Here is a 21,805-nt window from a genome sequence, read left to right as displayed (position 1 = left end):
TCAAAACATGACACTTTGGTTGAGTGATAAATTCTTGCAAGCTGTTTTCTCATCAGATATCATAATAGATAACGTCTGACAATAACGCCAAACAGCGGCTTTCTTTAAATGTCAGCATTTTGTGAGTCTCTCTTTGCTGACAGTGTTATTGGTTTGAATCCGACTGTGCAGCCATCACAGGTTTAGTTAAAGTTTTTTATCATAGAGCCTCCTGTCAATCAGGAATGTGCTGAGTGTAACTTCTTTTCTCATCTTAAGCAGTTCTTTGGATGTATTTGGTTTGTTTTTTTCCTCATCAATCTGAACATGCTGCTGGTGTGGAGTTTAAAATGGCTGAAACAGTTGAGGAACCTTCTACCACGACTGTCGGTTATTCGTTATCCAATTTTTCATTTGTTTACATCGCCGCGTTTGTTAATTAATTTAGCTGCATGATGGCATCCCCACTTTAGCCCTGGAAGTGGAAGCTATTAGAATGCATCGGTCTCTGACTCAAATCAGGGTTAGTTATATGTTATATGAAAGCAATATTGGTGCACTCAGACAATTATTTTTCTTCTTTTTTTTTTTTGCGAAGATATAAAGGTTTTATCTAAAACTTGCCATCACAAACCTCTGATGTACTGATTCTTCCTCATTCCGGATGCTGAATCATGCAATACCTCCTGGCTTTCAGCTCTTCAGTTTTCCACCGTCTCTGCTTGTGTAGCTGTCATTGTCTTCCTTATTGCTCCAGTAAGTCTGTGATGAGCGATGCTGTTTATTGCTACCTGGGAAGCCTGCTTGTAATCACTCCAATTTCTTTCCTCTTTTTTTTTCTGTTCTTCAGTTCTTGCTGTCATGTCTCCTGTCAGTAAGTATTCCAATGGCAGACTGCCACGTGCCTTTCTATGAGGAGTGACGTCCATCTATAGCTGCTTTCTCTATATGACCAGATGAAGAGCTTTATATACGGTTATGACAATTTTTCTGGCAGTCTCTTTTCAAGCTTGGCAGTTTAACTATTGTCCATCAAAATATAAGAAACTTTTATAATGAAAATTACGTGTGTGTATATCTGTCAATGTTTTATTAAAGAGTAGCTGATGTGCGTCTTGGCTGGAATTAAAAAAAAAAAAAAAATGCCTTGGCACGCCCAGTCTATCAAATCTCCAAAAAAAACAAACTATGCTATGCTAACTAGCTACTCAATACTCAATATACCTCTTTATTCACAATTCTCTCAATCCATTCAACTCACGACAGATTACACACTCAACAGGAGGTAGTTTATATGAGGAGGGGCGGAGCCAATTGTGGTGGTTCATGACTAAAGAAGCCATCAAAACATCTCAAACCACTATTCTCAGCCAATAGCAAATATATATTGTAATAGTTGGGTTTCAACCCAAAGAGGGCAGTCACTCTTACATTTTTACAACAAAATACACCAAATTTAAATACTTTGACTAAGATGTCAAGAGTTGACAAGAATCAATCAACAATACTACTTCATAGTATCAGTGTACCTGTATATAATCCAAAGTTTATTCTGATAAATCCTCTGATTGGTATTTATTCACAAGTGTCGATGGTATAAATTGCCGCTAAAAAGACGAACAAATGTGTCGTTGATGAATGGTCATGTGACTTGAACTTTGGGAAGTATTTTTACTTCTTTCTTACTGTTTTTGTCGTGTTTCTTTGCGAGCTATGGAAGACAGCGATTTGCCTATCAACATTGCCATTGTTTTGTCAAAACATTTTAATCTGTGTCACAGTTTTTATGATCATGAAATACAGGTACAGTTAAAAAAAAGTGATTTATGTGGTGAACAGCTTTGAATGTTTTTGCCATTTTTATGTCACTCTGATATACAATAAAATTATGGGCATTGAGTGTGATTTATTTACATCTAAGGTTTTAATACAAACTACTTGACTTGAATTTTAATTATGAGTATTTGCATTTGCATTGCTGATAACTTAATGTCCAATTAGTTATGAAGTTAAAAGGCCTTAGATAAGCCTTCTTTTTCTTCCATGCGCTATCAGTTGTTTCCTGTCTTGTTGTGTAATTGGTTAAAATTATGTAAAGGAGTAGTCAAAGAATTTTCAATTATGACGACTGATGCCGTCATATTGTTGGTGAATAGTGATAAATATTACTGCGCTGAGGAGTGATGAGCTTTAGCAGAGAGGAACATCACAGCCCTTTTATCACTCCTTGCTAAGCTGATGTGTAATTACCAACATAATGTATTCAACAGAACAGAAATCCTTTTTCTTGGCATCATAAGGAGCCAGTGAAGAGCGTTTTCTGCTTTCTGTGCTTATTGATGAGCAGGTCTGTTTATCAAAATAAATTCTAGGATTGGGATCATTTAAATGATTTAAAATCTTCCTCTTCTTTCTGAATTACACTTTTATTTCATGCCATTTTTATGCAGACGACATCATTATTTATTGCAGTTAAACCTCACTCACTACCTCAGGCTTTTGAGCTTTTCTTTCTCATTTGTATGATTCTAAATTGGTTTAAAACACACAAAACCAACCTCACGGTGCTAACAGAACAAATATTATAAAAACCTATAGAGCAGGTATCAAATTACAAGTACTTAGATTTTGTCTTTGATCAAGAGCTTTTATTTAAAGCTAAATAACTCGGTTACCAAACTTCAGGTGATGTGTTTTCAGAAATAGAACTTGCTTCTCTCTCAGTGTCAGTGAAAAATGAGCGACAGCGACCTTATTGGCAATGGGGACGTGCTTTATTTGAGTGCGTCATCCAAATGTCCCAAGTCATTGGACAATATTTGTCATTTGGCACTGAGATTTGTCCCCAGCTGTAGTTGTCTCACCCATTTTTGTGAGTTCTATATGAGATTAAATTAACCTTTTCTGAGTGCACACAGAGATACACTCATTTTCAGGCTTGATTCCTCCTTACGTGTGTGCTTTATTGCCGAAAACAAGCAGCTGCCGAGCCGTGCGTTATTGCACTACACTTGTTTAAATTGTTCCTCTGGTGAGGTCTGAATTTGGAAAGAGAGCTTTCAGCTTCACTGCTCCTTTGGCATAAAAGTCTATACAGCAAACATGGGCAACAGAAGCAGACATGGCGACGCGGGGGCCACATGCGGCCCTCGGTCTAATTTTGAGTCGGCTCCAAAGTGAATGCACAAAAAAACTTTAAAAACACATACAATGACAGAAAAATACACAAGATGACTGCAAAAATACACAAATATAACAAGAACAGAAACACATAAAACAAGAATAAAACTTGGTAAATGTCACTGAAACACACAAAAAAAACCCCAAAATAAACAAAATGAGAGGATATCAAAAATAACACCAGGAACGCAAAAAAAAAAATGTACTAAACTCGACCAAGAACAACAAATATTGAACATGAGAGAAGAATGCACAAAGCAAAAACAAAAACACTCAAAAATGACTAGAAATGTTCAGATTGGTTGGATTTTAAATGCTGATTTGCTGCTTTTGCTACTTTCAGAACAGCACAAAAAGCACAGTTAGATGGATTTCTGAGTGTGCTATAACCTTCCCTTAAACAACCCACACTACAGAACTCACTCACACGTGCTGTCCATTACAGGAGAAATATAATAAATACACTTATTGTGCAGGTGTTGTTAATAAATGTGCCTGTGTGGCATTTTTCATCAGCGAATCTAACCCAAAATTTTACTTTTGAGTTAAAAATGTTGAGATTCATAACGTATATTGCCATGTTGACCTTGTTTGCCAGGTCACCCTTGTGAAATCCTGATGTCAATGAGTTATCTGGTTTTTAAATGTTAAACAAAATTAAGAAATCAAATCGAATCGAAATTTCAGTTCCTTTCAATCCTGCCAGTCTGTAAAGGTTTTTCTATTAGTTGTTAGTTCAAAATATAGTGAGTAACATTGCCATTTGGAGCACACACTCAAGTCTTTTGACTCTACTTTGACTGTCGCTCTGGTGGTTGAAGTTAGCAAGTAAATCAAGGACAGTTGGAGACACACAAACCCTGAGGATAAAAAGTTTACTGTAAAGGCCCCTTAGGAGAGCTCTTCTTCTCAGCTTCATTGTCTGCTACAAAGGGGTGGAACTGTCACCCCCTGTGGTCACAGATTTCTTTACGGGTCACAACTGTTTAAATCCTCTTTTGGTAAACAAAAGCATTTTACATCAACATCTTCAACTTTTCTGATGTTTCAGAAAAATCATAATAAGCACAAGTTGGTATTTTGAGTGAAAAAGCTGCTAATTGATCTAAAAATTAGGCTGAATGCTTCACTTCAATAAAAAACAGCGGGATGTTTACAGACAGTGGGGCCGTGTGACATCATCAATCACGTGATTTTATGATGGTGGAACCCATTTTTAAAATGCAACAAAATGAATATGGTGCATAATAATGCATTTTGTTAGGCATAGATCTTCTATTAAGTACGTTTCAAAGATTTTATGTCAAATTTGTAAAAACAGTGTAGGATCTCTTTAAGAACTGGTCACGTTCTACTTGTTTTGCTCTCACCTGTCTGTCACAGGGTGGCCAGGCAGTATTATGAACCTAATATCCACCTATTTGCTCTGATGCACACCAACAGATTGTTATCCGTGGGCTCCATGCCAACCAGGCACATTTAAAGGGTTAATTTCATGTGTTTTGAAGTTGAATAAGTGAAATATGGATTTTTTTCCTCCCCCACTCTTTGATCACTGTGACTCAAAGGGTGCAGTGTGCTGACACTCAGTGCCTCTACACCCCTGTTTTCATCAAATACTAAAGTCATGTACTGCCAGTCCTAATCACTTCCTTCTCAGCTCTTCATTTTTTGACAAAATGTATATTTGCACTATGAAAGGAACATTTTGGGTAAATATCCTTTAATACAAAAAACCTTCAGCATTCAGAAGATTTTTAAATTTTTAACATTTCTTTTTGTGTATGTGCCCCTTTTTCTGCAGTTGGTGGGTGGTGAGTTTGATCTGGAGACCAACTTCATTATCCAAGATGCAGAAAGCATCGGCTGCCTGCTGGAGCTGCTGGAAAGCTGTGACGTCACGTGCCAGGCTGAGATCTGGAGCATGTTTACAGCCATCCTCAGAAAGAGCGTCAGAAACCTGCAAAGCAGCACTGAAGTGGGTCTCATGCAACAAGTGCTGCTCAGAATGAGCACAGTGGACGACATGATAGCAGGTATGACATTAGCTTTAAGCCACAGCAATGGTGACAGGTTCTGTTTTCCTTTGATATTAAAAGTAAATATAGATGTGAGTGAAAATAAGGAATTTGTTTGCTGAAGTTTTTGCAATTTTTCGGTCTGTTATTTATAAAGAAAGATTCGAAAATATAAACCATAGGTTTGTTTTTGTTGTTTACTCTCACCTTGTGATTCCCACTGCATATGTTTCCAGCATTTTTTTTTTTTAATCTCTTTTCTAAATGATAAAGAGAAGAACACATTCACCATATGTAGGACTTGAAAGCTTTTAACTGTAGTTAACCATCAGTAGATTGGTTATTTAGCATTTACTCATCAGGAGGAACAGCAAGAGCTGCACACGTGAAGTTAAATAGGGAACATGCTCATCTTTTTCTTCATTGTCTTCTTCTTCTTCTTTGTCTTCGTCTTTGACTTCTTCTTCGTCTTCAATTTCTTCAATTTATTCTTCTTCTATTTCAATTTCTTCTACATCAATTTCTTCTACTTCAATTTCTTCTTCTTCTACAATTTCTTCTTCTTCTTCAATTTCTTCTTCTTCAAATTCACGAATCCCATGCGCAAACAATCTCCAAATCAATCGTCCTAAAGGTGACGCTACAGCCTGAAACAATTCAAATCAGATTTTTTTCTCATACTAATGTCACATGTTCATTTGTGTGTGTGTGTGAAAAGCCTTTTATTTACCAAATGTAGGGACTTCCTTTATGTGTGTGCCATGTTTAACTAGTGTCTGTGACACAGTGTTCGTTTGTTGATTAAATATTTTCATCGGTTATATTTTTAGGCCTCAAAATGCCGCTCACTTTGTTCTTCTTGTTGTTGCGTACGCTAGTTAAAATCACTACTCCTCTGTTATTTGCGATCGGATTGGGCTGAAATTTGGTAAGTGTGTAATCTATGGGTGTGTGCACATGGACGCTCGGAGTTCGATTTTCAATTTGGAGCCCCAAAAGAGGAAAAAAAAAGAGTTGATTTCTCATTTATTTGCGAGTCAAATATTACGACGGTTGTTGGTACTGAATCATTGGCACATCCCATTATGTAAATGGGGCCCATTAGCCGTACGTGTCATACTGCAGGCAGAATAAACCATAATACAATTCTAAATCAAAGTTGATAAATGGTAATTAAAGCTTTAGAAGATGAACTGACTCCTATGCTTTATATTTTAGTTGAATATATCTGTTACAGTTAGTCGACTAGAATCTTGTCATTTATTTTGCTAAAACTAGACTATATAATAGTCTTGTTCTCAAACGGTCCTAATGCTTACATTTTGATTAAACCATTAGAATATTAGTCAAAAAAAACTACAATTTTTCCACAGTGCTGCCTTTTTCTTTTTTTTTTAGCGACCTGTTGCCACCTACAGAAATAAATGAGCATTGAATTACTCAACATGTTAAAATACAAAGTAATCAACAGCACATCCACATTAATCTTTCACATTTGATTTTAAACCAATTAAAAGGCTTGTTCTTTTGTCAAATTTAATTTTTTAGGTATTTTAATTAGTAATGATTTGTGTCAAAGAATCTGAAGTGTTTCTAAATATTCAAATGTACAAACTACATCCATCACTTGTTCAGCCCTGCAAGAAAATGTAACTTGCCATTATTTTAAGCATTTTGACTGAAATCGATGACATAATGAGAATGATGCATCTGTCTTTTTTTTTGTTCTCCTTTGTTGCATGTGTGCGTTTTTAATTTCCCTTTTCCAGACTTGCTTGTGGAACTGCTGGGCGTGCTGGCCAGCTATAGCATCACTGTGGCAGAGCTGAAGTTACTCTTTAACATGCTACGAGGTCACGGCGGTGTCTGGGTGAGTAACTGCTTCCAAAGTCTGCATGGCAAAGGTTGTTCATAAATGTTTTGACATTTGATTTCCCACTGGCGATGGTCTGCATGAGCCTGTTTGGAGTTCTCTGCTAGTTCACTGTGTGGAATGAATGAATGAAGTAGCTGACTCCATATGGAGTGTCTGCAGTCCTCTCAGTCCCAAAGAAAGCTTTGACTGTCTTGTTAATGCTCTTTTTATCTCTTCCATCTGTGCAGCCCAAGCACGCAGTCAAAATGTTGTCGGTGCTGAATCAAATGCCCCAGAGGCTCAGCCCAGATGCTTTCTTCAACTTCCCCGGTCGTAGCGCTGCAGTAAGCTTTAATTTGTGTGTGTCTCTCTGACATGTTTCATGATTATTGCATCATTTGTTGGTATATGTTATAGTGGCAATAAAGTGAGATTATACCTATTGTTAGTGTTGAGTAAATTAGGGGTGTCCCGATACAAGCACGGATCATAAATACTTTTGTTACTTATTTTGCAGTGTGGAATGATAGAAAAGGCTTGATCAAGTGATATTACTCAGAGATCAATAGTCAGCAACAGTAGGTATTAAGTCTAAATATATTCATATTTTTCCAACTTTACAGTCAGGTATCGGACTTCTGGTAAAATGGAATTAATTTTCAGCAAAGATTTCAATACTGATGCCTAGCAGAGGGATGTGCGATCCACAAACACACTTTACACAATTCACAAGCACACAAATTGAAGATTTACACATGATAATTCATGACAAATACACACACACAAATTATAAAGCGCAAGTGTAAATCGTGGATATATTTGTGGATCTGAAAGACACATGAAAATGTGAAGAATACACGTGAAAATCTGAAAAAACACGTGAAAATATTTGTGAATATCTTTGTGACAAATCTCACCCCATATCCATTATCAATAAAAACATAAGAATTTTCTATAATTCAATAAATAATAATAATAATTAAAAAAAAAAAAGAGGACCCTGAATCAACCTCAACAAATCCAATAAAAAATAACATATATTATATAAGAGATGTTAGATGATATTAAGTTTTTAAATATCATTAAAAAAACAAACATTTTTGCTGATATCGGACCGATATCTGACCGGGACCCCCTTAGAGAAAAATGCACAGTCCATTTTTTTACACTAAGCAGACATTTCTAAGCCACAATATTGCAATTTTTAAATAAAGTCTCCAGGTGAGCAGTGCCCCAGAAATGTACTACAGAGCACCTGTTCTGCATGTTTTAGATGCTGACCAGGTCCAAAGCTGATTGTAATGACTAGTGCGTTATCAGGCTTTCTGCAGAGCTGCATGATGACACCATCATGAGATTAAAATGTTTGGGAGAAATCTAAAACATGCAGGACATGTGGTCTTGGGGACCCCTGCTTTAATTATTAATTTAAAAAAGATACATTAAAAAAATCATAATGTCACATTGACTCTTTTTTCAGGCAATTGCTTTACCTCCCATTGCTAAGTGGCCTTATCAGAATGGATTCACGTTCAACACCTGGTTCAGAATGGATCCCTTGAACAACATTAACGCCGACAAGGACAAACCCTACCTGTACTGGTGAGTGTTGATGTGTTTACATATCAGCTGCTGGGTTCCATATCTCTCTCATATGCTGTGAGCACACATTATGTCACCCAAGTGGAGAAAATGATACTCTGCTTTGATTGTGTTTGGATTCATATCCTCTCTGTGAGTCGTGGAGCGCCGTCATATTCACAAAGACACCGGTTTTATTTCCTAAGAAGATTATGATTGTAACTTGTTTTTCAAGGTTTAGGTAGTTTTTACATAATACACACAGCATTATGTGTGCTGAAGCCACACCATCTTTACACTTAGCATTTTGAAAGTGGAACACATGGAATTATGTTAAATTACTAAGATTTTGAACCCAGGGTAAGGTAGGCTAATTTAATTGTTGAGCATATTTTATAACAACTCAACTTTATTTATATAGCGCAAATTATAGCAAATCCATCTCAGTGCACTTAACAAAATATAAAGTCCATAGTAAGAAAGAAAAAACCCAACAAGATCCACATGAACAAGCATTTAGCGACAGTGGGAAGAGAAAACTCCCTCTTTTTTGATAGGAAGAAATCTCCAGCGGAACCAGGTTCAGAGATGGCAGACATCTGCTTTGACTGGTTGGGGTTAGTGGACAGATGGCCAAACAGAATAGGATTGAAGGATAGTCTATTCAAATGTTCCAGACTAGTTGAGCCATGAACCATTGATCAGGAACCGCCAGCTCCAGCATCAAGACAACTGAAACAGAAAAGAGAGGAGAAGGCACAGACTGTGATACACTCATTTCTAGTGGTTAGGTTTATATTTATATTAAACGTTTTGCTGCCTCCTCCATGCTCTGAAATGCTACCACTACAGACAAGGTTTCGTCCTGTACTGGGCACACGTAGTGATGTCAGCGATCACTACAGAGGGGATGCTTGTCCGCTTTAATTATCGCAACTATACAATGTTCGCTTTAGTAAATAAGTAGGTTCTGAATGTAACGATTTCTCACTATGGTCTGAGGCGTTGACCACTTACGTGTAATGGTCTGTGATTGTGACCAAAACAACGAGACCAAGTCCTGTTTAGGTTATTCCTATTATACCGTATACGCTTTAGCATATAAGTAGGTTTTGAGTTTTTTTTTAAAAGGTGGAGAGAGAAGCAGCCTCCCGTAATAAGACTGGGAGCTGGTTCCAAAGGCGAGGAGCCTGGTAGCTGAACACTCTGCCTCCTGTTTTACTTCAGGACACTTTAGGAACTTCAAGAAGACCAGCAGACTGAGAGCAGAGTGTTCTGCCCTGATGATAGGGCACTAACAGGTCTTTAAGATATACAGGAGCTTGATCATGTAAAGCTTTGTATGCTAACAGGAGGATTTTAAACTCTGTTCTAGAGTTTATAGAAGGCCAATGAAGGGAAGCCAATACTGGAGAAATATGCTCTCTCCTGTTTGTTCCAGTTAGTATTCTAGCTGCAGCATTCTGAATTAACTGGAGACTTTTTAGTGAGTTACTATGACATCCTGACAGTAGGGAGTTACAATAATCCAGTTTAGATGTAACAAATGCATGGATTAGTTTTTTAGCTGCAACACTGTGCACTGGAGATTCAAGAATCTTGGAGGAAATTAGGTCAAAACTTAAAGTTGCTTTTTTATCAGATGCATACCAGTGTTTTTACTTAATTGTTTCCGTAATTTATTGTGTTTCTTTGCCAGAAAAGGAGGACAGTGATTGGATTGTTTTTTTTTTTTTGTATTCCCCATGATATCACCTCACTCCGCCAAATTGGGATCTTTTCTTCTAAGCCCAAAAATAATTGTTTTGCTGCAAATTTCAGTCTTTGAAAACAACATAAATGTGTTGGGAAGTAACTTTACCAGTGTTTTTAGAGGTCAGTGCGCAATAGTCCCAATAGATGACAATTTCTTTTTTTGACATACTAATATTCTTGCAGCGTAGATTGTTCTAGTTTAACATTTAAAAAAAAAAACTTGTTATGCAAAGCTCACGCACAGATAGGAATATTTTTTGAAGAATGTCATGATGATGACATGAATTATGTTTTCAGGGTGGCGCTTTTTGCTCTTAATATAGGAAAAATGTCAAATAAAATTTACATTTTATCTTCACTTAAGTTGAAAAGATTGTACTCAGAGTAAGTATGTAAGTATGCCCAGAGTTAGTCATTTTTCAAAATACATCTTTTTTTGTTTTTTTTCCCTTTCCAAAATATCATCTCGTATTATTATTGTGAGCACAGTATATCGTTTCACCTCTAGTAAAAAACTGTGCATTTGTTTACGAGACTCCACATCCCACAGTGGAACGTATTACGGCCACATTAAAATAAAATAAAAATCTGGGCACAACATTAAAGCCATATTTCATGAATAAAGTTATTTTATGAGAATAAAGTAGTCTTAATAACAGCATACTTTTATGACTTTATTCTTGAAATATCATGACTTTATTCTCAATACATTCCGACTTTATTCTCATAAAATTACAACTTTAATCTCAAAACATTTCAACTTTATTCTCATAAAATCATGACTTTATTCTCATAATATTACGACTTTATTCTTGAAATATTACCACTTTCTTCACAAAATATTTCAACTTTATTCTCATAAAATCATGACTTTATTCTCATAATATTACGACTTTATTCTTGAAATATTACCACTTTCCTCACAAAATATTTCAACTTTATTCCCATAAAACTACGACTTTATTCTCGAAATGCTATGACTAATCTCAAAAATATTATGACTTTAATCTCATAAAATTACAACTTTATTCTCGAAATATTACGACTTTAATCTAAAAGTATTATGACTTTAATCTCGAAATATTAAAATGTTATTCCCATAAAACAACAACTTTATTCTTGAAATGCTGTGACTTTAATCTCAAAATATCTCAACTTTATTCTCGTAAAATTATGACTTTATTCTCGAAATATTACAACTTTAATCTAAAAATATTATGACTTTAATCTCGAAATATTACAAATTTATTGTCATAAAATTACAACTTTATTCTCATAAAATTATGACTTTATTCTCTAAATATTATGACATTAATCTCAAAATATTACAACTTTATTCCTTATATATCATAGTGCTGAGATTTCTTTTTATTTTAATGTGGCCCTAATACGCCTTTGTACATCTGAGTTGAATTAAAATGTTTTTTTTTTCCTCGTTCTTCTAATGTGACGGATTTGAAGGGTAAGATTATGCTGCACTCACACAACCACAAAAAAGGTGAAACATGACAAGATAATCCTATTTATGTTTTCCTCTGGGTTTATCACTGCGCAGCAGAGCATGTAGACAAACATAACCTGCATCTGCAAAGGCCAACCCAGGTTCCCTACGTATATACTGGAGAGACTTTAGTCAGCAACTGATAGTTTTGAGGCTTTCATATCTTACGTGACCCCTGCTTCCTGCTCCAGAATGCAAAGCCCCTTTACTTTCTTTATCCGCCTGACAAAGAGCTCTGTTTATTTTCGATGAACACTGTGGGTGGCTGCGAGAGGGGAGGAGGTCTGTGAAGATGGAATAGTGCTGGAGAGTTAACGACTGGAGCAGTGTATTGAGTATGTGTCAGCGGTGAAAAAAGATGTTCACAACAAGTGGGGAGAGAATGGAGAACTATTGTGGTGCTGGGCTCAGAGCGGGGGCTGCAGCCACTGCTCGTAACGTACACGGCTTTTATTTGCACAGCAGTGGCATAAAAAAAAAAAAAAGAAAGTCAGAGTGAGAAAATTAGACTTGGAGAGCATGACTAACACAATGGTTATTTGGGAAGTAAGTCCCTGCCTTTGTGCTTGATTCTATAGTTGTAGAATTTGTCACCACCAAAGTTGGTTCTTTTATTGTTCTTGTCTGTTGGTTAGGATTGTATTTAAAATAGAAATAATTTTCTGTATTGTGTCTGCAAGAGATTCAAAACTGTAGTCAATAACTATTAGCAGAGGCGAGTCACAATTTGGCTTCATTGATCAGTATTTGATATATGAAGATAATGACTGAAATTGTCAATTTTAACACATGATACTTTTGTCTCTTTGCAGTTTTCGAACCAGCAAAGGCATCGGCTATTCGGCGCATTTTGTTGGGAACTGTTTGATTGTGACGTCACTCAAGTCCAAAGGAAAAGGTTTCCAGCATTGTGTCAAGTACGACTTTCAACCCAGAAAGGTGCGGACATCTTTCATTCTCATTTGATCTTTGAGGGGTTGTGATGATGCATTCTGGGTATTTTTCTTCTCACAGGGGTGTCAAACTCATCCTAGTTACACTTGATCAAGTCACAAGATACAAATCCATGCATTTGTGGATGAAAAAAAGCACACATTCCAAACTGTGGGGCCCTGTTTTTGCACAATTACATGTAAGAAATATTGTAAGTCACTTACATTACTGTGAATGTTGAGTAATTGGACAGATTTTGAAAATTCTTGGTCAAAAACGAAAACCGAAAATGAGAAAACCAAAGTCGAAAATCAAAACATCGAAAAAAAACAAATTATGCCAGTTATTAGCACAAATACATTTACTAGTACTGTACTCGTCGGAAGTATGTATTCATATTGTGGGAGCTTAAGTAGGGAATTATGGCCAAATGAGTGTTTTAAGGTTGGATGTACAAAGAGGTGTACATACTCTGTACTCTGTAGTGTGGTATGTTTGCAAAGTAAAGTAGCGTGTGATGTTTGTTGTTTTTTTTACTCATTTTTATATTTTTTTGTTTGGTGTATTTTTCTGTAATGTATGTTTGTTGGAGTCATTATATATATATGTATTTTCGTATCTTTCTGTTTACTTTTTGTGCATTTTTTGTATAATTATAGTTTTTTCTTGCCATTGTAGTGTGATTCTGGAGTCATTTTGTGTATTTTTTGTATAAATATTTAGTTATGTGTATTTTGAGTTTCAGGTCGAACAGACACTGCATCGCGGAGATATTCGCTCCACACACGCACACGCACACACACGCACGCACGCACACACGCACACACACACACAGAACTTTCTTGCTTTTATAGATAGATGGCTCAGAATGTGTACTAACCTCACTAAAATTAAATCATAAGTAATATTAATGCTTCAAATAATAAATCAATTAAAAAAATGTATTTAGCATATATATATATATATATATATATATATTTTTTTTTTTTTTTTTTAATTTTTAAACAAAATAAAATGTTTAACTTGGCCTTACCTATGTATACACAAAATAATTTTGTACAGGCCTATAACTGACTGGGCTGCTGCAATTAAATATGTTTTCTCATAGAAACACAAAGTGCATTAAAGTTATTGATAAAGAGCAGTTTCTCTGCTTTGTCACAGTCAAGTCTGTTCCTGGCAGTATTTCACTGTCAGCTCTGTCTCATGCACTAGGCGTGTGCACGTCTACAAGCAGGTTCTCCACATTTGTTGCGTCGTGTATTATTTCTTGTTCGCGCTGCTTTAATCAATACTTTATTTGTAAAGCGCTTTTCATACAAACTAAAAAGAAAAACAATCAAGCATAGTCGCAATGAATTGCAGATCTCGGTGAAACGTGAGCTGACTCTAAAGTTGAATTCATGTGCACTTTGAATTTTTTGTAGCCACGCGTCACATCAGGCTGCAACGTAGAAGTCCGTGTCAACACGTAACTACAGTATCGACGTTACACAAACATAAATTCCACTTTTTACTCCGTGCTCAGCCTCAGCCTCTGCTTAGAAGACGCTTTAGTTCTCAGATGTATTGAAATACTGTAAAGCTCACACGTTGGCCCATTTCCAGTCACGTCCTCGTTGACCGCAGCATTTGCTCACGACATCCTGTTTTGGCCGGGTTGTTTCAATGAAAAAAGTGAAAATAAAATTTGGGGCCATTTTTGGCAGAATGAACTACTTTTCTTAACATTTGCAAATGAAATTTGCTAGAATTATGTGGAATAATTTGCCACTGTGGATCCTCTTGGTCTATAACCCTCAATGGGAATAATTAGGTGTCCATCGCTTTGCCCATATGATGATTAATCCTCCAAGTCTATACATTGAATTTGGCAGTACAAAACACATTCAAAATGTAAAGAAAATTCAAATGCATTGGTTAAATTTGACCTTAAAGGTTCAATTTAAATCTTGTATGAATTAACATCATGAACTGTTTAAGTAGCTTATTGGAAGTATTTCAGAGTTCTTCTGAAAGGCTTCACCTTCTCAGTTTTTTGCAAAATTCTCTCACTTCAGCGAGATAATTGCCTTTGGTCCCCGTGGTAGGAGCAGTGAAGAAGAGCCAGGGGAAGGTGGTTTACTGCCAAGTGTTCAATCTGTGTGCATTAGCTGTAGTGTCGTCATCAGGAAAGTCGAGTGTGGGGATGGGTCGGTGCGGTGTGTGTGTGGGGGGGGGGCTGTTTTTTACTTCTTGGCTGAATATCAACTCATAGTTATCTGTCAGGCACTGCAATGCTCTTTTAATGGTAAACTGAGGCCGTGCGCCAGGTTTTAACATAAAATACCGCAAGCCTTTAGTGAACTCCCTTCCTCGTGCCTTCTGTTGCTGTACAGCCATTTGTTTTGTGTGCGATGCAGTATGTCTACATTGAATATTGGATGTAAATGCAGATAAGAAAAAGAAAGTTATACTAGACTGCATGTTAGGAGTGTGCAATTGTCATGAATTTGATGATACGATACGATTTACGATTTGCATGTCACAATACAATAAAAATCCCAATATATCACAAAAATTACAAATTTCACCTTTGCATATATAAAATGGTATGAAGTACAATTTTTTTAATTTTTTTTTTTATTTTTTATTTTTTTAAACTTACAAGAACAAGTAAATGGTAACTAACTGTAATTCAAGTACCAATATATATATATATATATATATATATATATATATATATATATAAAAAACAAGTGGTATGTTTATGTTTCTCAAACTGTCACATTACATTTTTCCCAAAAGGGTATCAAAGTTCAGGGGCCAAATATAAAGTAATTTGATCTTAAGTGGGCTGTAGATTTTAGGCTGGAAAACAAGCAATTTCAACAATAATTTCCCATAGTTTGCACTTTGACGTATAAATGATACATAAAGTATGTAACGCACCGACAATATCCAAGCAATAAGTGACAGATATCAAACCCTGCAGCATTTTCTGATTTAAATTCAATTGATTTTGAGACAAATTTTGATTCAACTTTGAAAAATTATGTAAGAAAATTGAATCTGTTGAATAATTTGAGATTTAAAATGACTGTAGTCATGGGATAAAAGCATGGAAAAATTGCGATCCTCCAAATGATGTGGCATTTCATTGAATTTGTGTATTTAGAAAGGCTGAGTTATCGACAACTGAATTATTTGGTAATTTACACAATAATTCATGTTTTTCTGTCTTTTTTTTTTACATTCTCCTGCGGGCCAAATGAAATGGTCTAAAGGGCCAGATTTGAGTTTGACACGTCTTAAATTCTTACAAAAAAAGTAACCACAGACACTACCGGTCAAAAGTGTTAGAATACCCTAATCTTTGCAGGTATTTATTGCAATTTAAGTTGTGCAAGTCCAATGAATAGCTTGAAATGGTACAAAGGTAAGTACTGAACAGCCAGAGGTTAAAATAAAGGTTTAGTTTCCCAAAACTGATAAATAATGTATATTTCAGAATTATACAAATAGGCCTTTTTCAGGGAACACTAAGTGGGTTCACAGTTTAAAGCTGTTCTGCAGCAATGAAGGTTGAATCAGGCTTGAAAGCTGGTGCTACTAATTCCTACAGGTGTTCCGACTTTTCTTGGTTACATCCAACCCTCTGTCTGCATAAAAGCAGTGTTGGAACACACTGTGGTACCAGACCCTCATGAGCATCGGGCGAACAGTATTGTTGATGGATTCCATCATTTTGTTTTCAACTCAAATTGCTTATTTGTTCTATGCTTCTATGCGTGGTGATATATAGAGTTTTCCTTACACCCCTACTACATGTTAATGTAACCAGTAGTGGTGGAAAAATGGCTTAAAACTTGGCAAACACCTAAGAAAGACTAATGGTCTCCCCCACAGTGCCACAATGCAGCCTTTTGTTTGGCAGCGGCTACTAGAAGATAGAGTTGAATTAAGTTTTTAATTGATTCTTGGATCAGACGTCTGTAGATAAGTGCAGTTTAAATTATCTCCAGGCGCCTTGTTGCTCGGGTCCCCTCAGCCATGAATCTTTTTTTTTCTTCTTACTAATGTGTTCCTACTTTTGTGTGTAGACGGCAGTAATTCCATCAAACTGTTCTCTTTGCCCTTCTGAGGTCAAGCTAATAAAAAGTTGGGTACTCGCTCTCTAAGGTCTGACCACCATTTCTTTCTAGTGCTGCAGGTGGTTGTCTTATAGTCTTATCTTATTTGAACAATACGCTGAGAAAAGTTGGTCATTTATATCTTTGACCATACCCATAATATAAGTTTTTTTTTTTTTTAATTCAAAAGGATAAATTGTCAGATTTAGTCTTTTAAATTCAAAAGTCCCAGCTGTGATATTAATTATTAAAAACAATAGATGCTTTTTGACCGTGGAATTAAACCAGAGCACCAAGAGATTATTCACGCTTGTCTTTTTTAATGCATTCTGTTAAATAAAGGATGAAAGTTATCATGTGATTTTCATTTTCATTCAATACAGCATCTCCAGTTTTTAGCGAACTTTAACCATTAGCGGAACAGAAGCTCATCCAAAGTCCACCTAATGTGTGTCATTTGTTTTTACTCTCATTAGTTTAACCTGTACTCTGGACACCATATGGTGAATTATCATCTTGTTGTGAATTAATAAGCATGTTGTAAGTGTGTTTTAAAATGAGGTGTTAAGCCTCCTTTAAGCCATTTGACTTGTCCAAAATTAGCTCAGTGCTCCTCTTGTGCTTTTTTTTTAAAAATTTGGTTTTGACTTTTTTTGCTACTTCTTTTTCATCCGTTTTCTGGGTTTGTTATTTCATTTAGTGGTACATGATCAGCGTCGTTCACATCTACAGCCGATGGAGGAACAGTGAGATCAGATGCTACGTCAACGGACAGCTGGTTTCCTATGGCGACATGGCCTGGCACGTCAACACCAATGATGTAAGGCCTACTTTTTCTATGCTGGTATTTATTTTGTCCCAATGCTCACATTGATGTCACAGATTAATAAGATTCTTTTTATTCATAAGAAGATTCAACTAGTACAGTGCCCGTCGGAGGTGTGTATTCATCTTGACATTAACAGGAGTTCCACAGTGTGGATGGGAAAATTAATGGGATATATTTATCTATATATTTTCTTTTGGTAGCCAAAATGTAATCAGCTGTTCCTTGACCCATTATCAACATTTCCTGGAAATTTCATCAAAATCTGTTAATAACTTTTCAAGTTATCATGTACAGACAGACAGTGTCGCACTGCGTTAGCTTAGCATTAGCATAGAATAGAACACTGATGATGAAGTCACTGTTGATGACATCATCAGTTTGAACATTCTTGATTGGACCTCTGATGACATCACTTTTGATGACATCATCAGTGTTCTAAAACAATGTTTTGACAGGAGTTCCACAGTGTGGATTGGTCATTTTAAATTGGTTTGAATTTAGTTTAGGAATGACCCAATTACTCCAAAATTACGGATGCACACACTCGGGGTATGCACAAGCCATTGACAAAGTTTCAGATCGATCAGACATTGCGTCGGGGAGATATTTGCTCCACAAACACACACAAACGTACACAGACGTTGCTTGCTTTTATAGATGGATAGATATAAATAAACATCAATGGCAAACATTTCCCTCTACTGGCTCTTGATTGGCTGGTGACAAAAATCAAAGGACCCAGCTGGAGCCAATCAGGAGTGAGCATTTCTCTCTGCTGGCACCTGGATGACGTCAGCCAGGGGGGCTATGGCGGGGCTGGGTGTAGGGGTGTCATTAGGTGTGCCTCGGCGGGGGGGGGGCAATTTATTCAGGCAATACAAATATTCTAGTTATTATTATTGTTTAGGTTACTTACACTTCAAACATGTAGAACATATATTTGAATAAATAATACAATCATGATCAGAATTAAAGAGAAAAACAACACAATTCAAATCCATACGAGATGTGGGGGGAAGGACAGACTTATTGATTTGTCCATCAATAATAACCAAGTAATTTGCATCCCATCAGCAATTGTGAACTCCACTACATCCATCCTTGTGTGAAATGAATCGTTGATGATTGTTAGATAGTAACAAACAGAAGGTTATTTGTCGGAAACATACGTTTTTTGGATTTACACGTAGGACACATTTCTGATGTTGTGCACACACAGTACAAGCTTTGTAATAAATTCAACACATCATGATCATCCTGTAGAACATTTACTTGGCCACAATAAAGACATTTAAAAAAAAAAAAAAAAAAAAAAAAAAAACATTGTGTCTCTTCAGGGGCTCCATATATATATATTTCAAATCAAGTAAAACTAAGAAATGTAAAGTATGGGTTTGACTTTTTTTGAACTTTTGTGTTCCATACTTAATTGCTTTCCTTTTAAATCATTCTCTTGATATTTGAAATAAAAGTGAGTTTCCTTTGCTTTTTAACACGGCTAGTAATACGGTTGTTTTTCATCGTGAGTCTGTATCTCATTAAATGCAAATTTGAGTCTTTGAGGTTTTTTTTTTTTAGTAAATGTCACTTTTTCAAAAAAGCATGAAAAAGACACACAGTCCCTAAGGCTTTTTGATAATTTTCTCAGGATGAATGATTGAGAGTCATATTACGGGGTGTGTTTATTTATTTTTTTTATCCGTCTTGCAGAGTTATGATAAGTGCTTCCTGGGGTCCTCAGAGACGGCGGACGCTAACCGAGTGTTTTGCGGCCAGCTCGGAGCCGTCTATGTGTTCAGTGAAGCCCTCAATCCTGCTCAGATATTTGCAATTCATCAGCTGGGACCAGGCTATAAGGTACGTGCTGAAGGGGGGGCTGTAGTGGATCACATGTAAGCACTTGACGTCGCCTATCTGCCTGTGAAATCAATGAGCGGGTCGACCCTCATGTGGTTTCTTTGCCTCATGTATTCATCTTGGTTTTCTTATGAGATAAACAACTGAAAACACTCACATAAGACATAACAAGATGAGCGTTGAGAAATCAAACAACAATGATTGTAAATTGCTTTATAGCAAAATTTGAAATCACAGATTTTAGAATGTAGATTGTTTTATTTTATTTAACCCTCCTATTAATCCTAAAATTCACATTTTACCCTTGCGGTAAATCTGACCACAGGGCTATCGGCCTCCAGAAAAATATTTTTTCAGAAAATTGTTGACCATGTTTTTGTGTTTAATATATAAACAACACATTGATAATGAAACCTTGATCTGTTCTCTAGCGCCTCCATCGGGCCAACCTTTTAAATTATGATTAACTAGTGCAGTGCCCGTCGGAAGTATGTATTCATATAGTGGGGGCTTAAGTAGTGTTGTCAGTTATGGCCAAATGAGTATATGTTTGAAGGTTGGATGTACAAAGAGGTGTAGATACTCTGTACTCTGTAGTGTTATAAAGGGGTATATTTGTGGGTGCAAAGTAAAAATGTCTCTGGTTTAATTCTATTGGACATGCACATAATAAATGTTTGTTTTTTTACCCATTTTTATATTTTTTTTGTTTGGTGTATTTTTCTGTAATGTATGTTTTTTGGAGTCATTTTATGTATTTTTCTGTCGTGTTTTTGTGCATTTTTTGTATAGTTATTGTTTTTTGTCACCATTTTGTCAACCCAGCGCTCCATCAGGCAGCACACACACAAATATCCATCCATTTATCTATATATTTATCTATCCATCCATTTTCAGAGCTGCTTTGTCAGCACACAAACAAACACATTACACTTTTCCACACTCCCTTCCGTATTACTCCCACATCATTCATTTATTTTACTTGTCTCTCTTCCTCATGCTGTTCACATGGTCACATGGGACGAAATGTGTGAAAGCACCCTTAGTGTCACTGTTGTATTAGGATTTTTCAGTGATCGGTTGCTACCGTCTTGGGAGAGCAAAGGTGCGCATGTAGCTGTGGGGTGGGGCAGGCGGCGGGGGGTGCGGAGTGTTTACGACAGTGACATAACCAAAAGAACCTTTAGGGGGAATTACTTAGTTCTGCTTTAAATAGTTCTAGTCTAAAACTTTACAGACATCATTAACATCAATATTATCCTTTGGGTCAATTTGACCCCATTCAATGTTTAGATTTAGGTGGAGGGATCTAGTGGGGTTAGGTAGGGTTAGATTAAGGTTAGGATTAGGGGTTTGGGTAACGAAGGGTTAGGGTAACAAACAACACTTAATGACAGCCTTCATGACACCTCATTCATGCTAATGACGGGTGTCGTGACATAATAATGACAGCATAATGTCAGCCTTATGTATAAAACTTCAAGTAAAGTGTTACCCAATACACAGACACGTTTTACACAGCTAAAACAGCTTGGGGTCAAATTGACCCCAGAGGAACACCAAATCATGCAATATGTGTTCAGCACATTGAAAAAATATCATCAAGTTTATTTTCTGCTTAAGCCAATGTACCCATCAAATTAGGAAAAGTCATGTAATATAGAAAACTATTATTTTTTGAATGATAAACATTAAATGGGGTCAAATTGAACCCAAGGTTAATAGGAGGGTTAAGTAGCCAAAACAATGTTTCATTTTGTAGGTTATTTTTCAAACTTTGCTCACAAATTTGCCGCTGTTTCCTCACAGAACAAAGCTCGCTCTACTGTCACAAATCAAGGAAAACCGTGCCCGACTAAATCAGCTTATAACACAACGCGTCTCAGCCAATTTACATGATCCCATGGCGTTTTATGCTTCCTCTGCATTTCTCCCATGCTTTTTTGGAGACAAAATGAGACTTTTATGTGGTAGAAAGGAGAAGTAGCACTTGCTTAGCCAAACCAACGCTGTTGAGATCATCTTTGCTCTGCATATGCCAAGGATTTACCGCTACTCAGAGAGGTCATTGAGGAGGGCTGGTAACCTGCTGCCTCGTCTCCTTGAATTCTTAAGAATAATGAAGAGCATGTCCCACAGAAGCAATCACCTGCACGTGTGGATGGTGTGTGTAATGATTAGTGTGATGGAATAAAACGGGTGAAT

At 36.4% G+C, this 21,805-nt stretch overlaps 1 protein-coding gene across 1 annotated transcript in view; it reads left to right on the top strand.

Annotated features, from left to right (window-relative positions):
- The window catches only part of nbeab (neurobeachin b), a 314,839-nt gene that overhangs the window by 63,957 nt on the left and 229,077 nt on the right, over positions 1-21,805 (top strand). The window contains exons 2-8 of the mRNA XM_028465652.1: positions 4,964-5,195; positions 6,947-7,047; positions 7,281-7,376; positions 8,513-8,634; positions 12,682-12,808; positions 17,615-17,734; positions 19,454-19,600. Coding sequence (XP_028321453.1) covers positions 4,964-5,195; positions 6,947-7,047; positions 7,281-7,376; positions 8,513-8,634; positions 12,682-12,808; positions 17,615-17,734; positions 19,454-19,600 — 945 coding nt within the window. The remainder of the gene's footprint in view (positions 1-4,963; positions 5,196-6,946; positions 7,048-7,280; positions 7,377-8,512; positions 8,635-12,681; positions 12,809-17,614; positions 17,735-19,453; positions 19,601-21,805) is intronic.

The sequence above is a fragment of the Gouania willdenowi genome, chromosome 13, assembly GCF_900634775.1.
Source record: "Gouania willdenowi chromosome 13, fGouWil2.1, whole genome shotgun sequence".
In the NCBI taxonomy this organism is placed as follows: Eukaryota; Metazoa; Chordata; class Actinopteri; order Blenniiformes; family Gobiesocidae; genus Gouania; species Gouania willdenowi.
Note: the sequence above shows the minus strand (reverse complement) of the source record. Positions and strands in the feature narration are given on the sequence as shown.